The 5,564-nt window shown below is 40.5% G+C and overlaps 1 protein-coding gene across 1 annotated transcript; it reads left to right on the plus strand.

The window, feature by feature from the left end:
* Positions 1 to 841: 841 nt before the first annotated feature.
* On the plus strand, positions 842 to 5,206 carry LOC127371940 (kelch-like protein 10). Its single transcript, XM_051415176.1, has 5 exons — positions 842 to 1,038; positions 2,160 to 2,649; positions 2,867 to 3,481; positions 4,150 to 4,299; positions 4,811 to 5,206. Exons 1-5 carry the CDS (start codon positions 842 to 844, stop codon positions 5,150 to 5,152), a joined length of 1,794 nt encoding a protein of 597 aa, XP_051271136.1. The 3' UTR covers positions 5,153 to 5,206.
* Positions 5,207 to 5,564: the final 358 nt, after the last annotated feature.

Here is a 5,564-nt window from a genome sequence, read left to right on the forward strand (position 1 = left end):
TTGTATTAAGTAACTAACAGCTGTCAGATAAATGTAGTGAAGTAAAAAGTAAAATATTTCCCTCTGAAATGTAGTTGAGTAGAAATATAAGTGAATTGGAAACATTCAATCTTTATTTAAGTACAGATTTGAGGTATATAGTTACATCACATACACCACTGGATTTATTGCAGGACTGTTGTATTGGACCTGTGCTTCCCAACCTCACTAGGGGTCCCGAAGGCTTCATGGGGGAGTCACGAGTCTTCTTGATTTCAAGGCGTTTAATAAAACTATAAATATACACTTTAGGCCTTTATCTCAGCATTTTGTTCACTTCTGTGAATAAAAGTAAATGTACATTGTCTAATAGAACAATGACCAAGCATCAGGGACAAGAAAACATGACATTTGTCAGAAAGTCTGTATGATTGTTAAAAATGATTTAAAGAAATACATAATACAGACAGAAAACTGTATAAAAAGATCCTAAAAAGTAAATAATCTGCTCGAAATTCAAATCATATCAGGTTAATTATACAGTTTTTTTAATAATGGAACATAATATTAAATATCCATACAAAATGTCACTCAATCAGGGGTTGTCAGTTTAATAAATGATATAAAAGGGGTCCCTGATAGAAAAAAGGAACTAGTGTATTAGACTTTCTATTATTAGTATTATTAGTTCTGTTATGCAAATGAGCTCCTTCAGTTCCAGATTTTATGAACCGTTCTGGAATCTGTTGTTGAGGAATTCACACACTCTATAAGTGTCTGAGAGAAAAGCAAACATCCGAGAACATCACAACCAAACTAACCTGCAGAGAAGAGTGAGAAACAAATCGACTGACGTCTCAAAATGAGTGAACCAGGAGAATCTTCCACTTCATTAAACTCTCGCAGACGTGAGATGGAGAAAAAGATGAGTGACATGGCCTCTGCGGTCTTAACTGAGTTCCGCTTGGGAGGAAAACTGTGTGACGTGGTGATGAAGGTGGGCGACGCTGAGTTCAATGCCCACAAGGTCATCCTCTGTAGCTGCAGCTCGTACTTTCGGTGAGTAGTCTATCTCAGCGGATATAATAATATAATATATGAAAACTCCTCGAAGCAAACAGATGCAAAAACTCTCAACATGATCACAGTGAATGAACTGATACTGAAAACCAACTATCATTCATGTCAACACACTGTTTCTGACAGAGCAGATGTGTTTGTAGGCGCAGTGGTTAAGACCCCCACTAGGGGACGCCAAAGCTTTAAATTGTTATACTTAAAGTTTAGATTATTTAATATAAACTTGAACATAAGCTGTATTTCAGAGAGCCTTCAGTCTCTGCTGAACAGCCTTATTTGTACTGAGACAAAGGCATACAGTTAAAAAAACCAAAGAGCTAATAGAGCAGAAAACACTGAATTTGTAAAAAAAACCCGAAGCCTATTAAGTATGTTTGCTTGTTAAAAATAAAATAAATACATAATACAGACTGAGAATTGTATAAAAAGTTCAAAATCAATTGTTACAATTAATTGTTACACAAACTCCCCTCAGTTATTGAGTTCATTATTTGGGTTCATTGTACAGTTTATAAGTTGTTCTCAAGTGTTACTGTTATACATTGAATATAATATGAAATATCTATAAAATATGTGATACTTAGTAAAGGGTCGTTTTAGGCTTTTCACCCGTTAAAACAAAGCAGTGTCTAATAATGACCAATTGTTACTGAGCGGTCAAACAAACTGGTTGTCTTTCCCCAAAAGGCCAAAAGACCTGTGGAGATAAAAAAAAAAGAAAAGAAAAGATTGTGTGATTCTGACCAGCAAAGGGAACCAGTATCTCACTGGAAACACACACCAACGTCATTGTACATTGACATGTCTTGTTGATGTGTTCGGATATGTCACTGTCATATTTCCCTGCATCAGTACACATAGATAGATAGATAGATAGATAGATGGATAGATGGATAGATAGATATACTTTATTAATCCCTGAAGGGAAATTGGGTCGTCATAGCAGCCAGGTACATTTAAATACAATAAAATACAACAATAGAATAAAATACTTAGATAGAAAAGATAAAAAAGATAAATAGGTAGGTAAGATGTTGTGACACTGTTACGTACAGTTGACTTTCTAAAACCCTGATGTTCTCTACATCCTGATCCCACAGAGCTCTCTTCACCGGTGCCTGGGCGACCTCAAACAAGCAGATGTATACCATCCCTGGGGTGACGCCCGAAATGATGCTGCTCATCATCAACTACGCCTACACCCGCTCCATTACTGTGACAGAGGATAACGTGTTGGAGGTTTTAGCGACTGCAGATCAGTTCTTGGTCCCGGGGATCATACACGCCTGCTGCCTGTTCCTGGAGGAGCAGCTGTGCCCCAAGAACTGCATCAGCATCTGGAGGCTGGTGGACTTCTACCACTGCCCTGAGCTGAAGGACAAAGTCTTCTATTACATCCTGCACCGCTTCGAGGAGATAGTTTGTGCCTCACAGGAGCTCCTGGAGCTCTCTGTGCGGCAGCTGGGTGCTATCGTTGAGAACGATCACCTCAACGTGAAACGAGAAAACACAGTGTTTGAGGCCGTTCTGGGCTGGATTAACCACCTGCCTGAACAAAGACAACTGTACATCTCTGTGCTGTTGCGCAAGGTAACTAGTCAACTAGTCAGCTTAAACGTACAAGGGGTTTTTAACTGGTTAATACCTTTTTATATGAGCTAAAACAACCACAAAATGCCCTAGGGAGTAGTTCAGGGTGGATAGTTGGATGTATTGAGCGAGGCTAACCACATCCTGACTCCACCTCCTTACTTATCACATAATATCGATGGAAGATTGATATCTAATTCCTCTTATATTTGTCCAGGTGCGGCTAGGCTTGATGACCCCTAGTTACCTCCAAAACAACGTGATAGACAACGCTGCGATAAAGGACTGCGTCGAGTGCACGTCCATCATCAATGATGCAGTGACAGCATTTATGGATTTTAGGGCCAATGGATGCTCAAAATCTGTCTACACTAACCTGCTGACCCGCCCACGCTTGCCGTCTACCATTTTACTGGTCACCGGAAGTGTTGATGCCAGATGTGCTCCGAACTTCATGGAGGCGTATGATGCCCGAGCTGACTCCTGGGTCACCGTGAGCACCGAGCGGATTTGGCGCACTCACCACGGCGCCGCCGTCCTCAACAATTTTGTGTACTTAATCGGTGGCTGCAGCCACGAAGTTTACTTGAAGACGGTGCAAAAGTTTGACCTTGTCACCCGCACGTGGCACCAGGTGGCGCCCATGTACTCCCACCGCTGCTATGTCAGCGTTGCTGTGCAGAACGGGTGCATTTATGCCATTGGAGGGTTCAATGGACACACCTACTTTAATACTGTCGAGTGCTACAAGCCCGAGACTGACCAGTGGAACATGATCGCACCCATGACTACAAAGAGGTGTGGAGCCAGTGCCACAACTCTGAATGGAAAGGTAGGGGAAGCAATTTAACCACCAAACTAATAATCAGACTGAATTACCAACAGTTTACATGCATTATATATAAGGGGAGATAATGCAGGTGCAGGTCACATGCGTGTAAATTACAAATGGGGTTCTTAGGACCTGTCACCATCATAAATTATCTTAAGGCCTCAGTAGAGAAAGCAAAATTAAGGTACTTAATCCTTTATAAAATACGTTACTGGCTCAGTTTGTTGACTTTATTGTGCTTCTATTATGTTACAACGCCAACTTAAAGGTGAAGCAACAACCAGGAGGAAACAAAGTTTGGTTCAAATTTAAGTTTAATAAGTAAAGAAGAACACTATGTTTCAGCACTTAAAATTATTTTGTAATTAACACCCCACTATGTGTATACAATGTGTTTGTCCACACTTGTTTTAATTCACATGTAAATATCTGAACAATTACTATGTTTGGTTTTTAATTTAATCTGTGAATGAAGCATGTTTCTATAAAGGTATACTATAACAATAAAGAGACTTATTGTTATGATTAAAAGCCAAAGGGCACATTTTAATTGTATTTTATCACATTACAGACCTTAAGCAAGCTAAAAAGTACATATTTTTGAGCATTTATTTCACCTGTATCTGTCGTGGAATCCATAAATTTAACGGTCTCTAATATTTCTGTAGGTGTACGTTTGTGGGGGTTTCAATGGGCGTCACAGCCTCTCCACGGCTGAATGCTACGACCCGAACACCAACCAGTGGACCGTGATTGCCCCAATGAGGAGCTGCCGCAGTGGCCTGGGCGTCGCTGCCTACAGAGGCCGCATCTATGCAGTAAGTGTGTGAGGCTTTAATATGTAGCTCAGAGGTCTGGTTACCATGTTAATGGTGACTGGAGGGTAGTCGGTCACTTTTGGGAAGTCTGTCGGCCGGCGGTTGAAATTGTCACGGTTTTTAACTTTAATTTGACTATCACAAACTCTCCAGTAGCTGCCCAGATATTTCCTACCAGATATCTTATAACTTTATAATATTTCTCATTCTACAACTCTCTAGTCTCTATTTAATTATAATCCATAATATGTAAGGTAAATATTATATCTTGTTATAAATGTTATAAACAGGAGACAAATTAATTGTTAGATGATTAGAACTGTGAGATCAATATATGTGTCTTCCTGTAATAAGATACAGGAGCATGCTAATTTGCTAACTCGTGGCAACCTCTCCATAAGACTGAATGGTATCAGTTTGTTATTGCAGCCAATGGAGCTGCTGTCTGTTTTAAATACTGTCGATGGTCCAGACTCAGTATGTGGTTCCTTACTCTTCGTCTTTCTCCTAGGTTGGTGGCACCATTGGCAACAACTCCCACCTGCGCAGTGCTGAGGCCTACAACCTCGGGACCGACAGGTGGAGCACCGTGCCCTCCATGTACAGCCCCCGCAGCTACTTCGGCATTGAGGTGGTGGACGACCAGCTCTTTGTGGTCGGAGGACACAACGGCTCCACCACTCTGTTAGCTGTGGAGCGCTACGACGAGGAGGCCGGTATGTGGTACAGCGCCTCTGATACCGAGATGCCCCGCAGTGGACTGAGCTGCTGTGTGCTGCACGGACTCTACGACGTAGCGGAGGACTTGTTCCCTCGTGGTCCCCTGACAGAGGAGGAACCTCAACTTTGTTAACATATGTGACATCTTCTTACATAAAAAAAAAAATACTGCCTTTTAAAAGAAGAGGTGCTGTTATTATTCTCTCATATGTTTTTTACTAACGTTTATTATTTATACTTAACCTATAACCTATAACCTATAACCTATTTTTATCTCTGGGGATCATGTGTTTGGTCATGTATGTGTCCCCTTTAAGTGTTTGCTTGAGAACGTCTTGTGGTTGTCGTGAAAAAACCTTTTTTGTTGGATTATTCACTATTTTTACATTTTACATTATTTGTGTTTTTTGGAAATGTCCGAGGTTTGTCTCCATGTAGTCTGTCTGATACATACAAATATAACAAAAAGAGACACGATATGTACAATATGGCCGGATACTTAAATAAACAAGTGAGATAGATAATGAGATAAAATAAAGAAGATC

Source organism: Dicentrarchus labrax, unplaced genomic scaffold (genome assembly GCF_905237075.1).
Source record: "Dicentrarchus labrax unplaced genomic scaffold, dlabrax2021, whole genome shotgun sequence".
Lineage (NCBI taxonomy): Eukaryota > Metazoa > Chordata > Actinopteri > Moronidae > Dicentrarchus > Dicentrarchus labrax.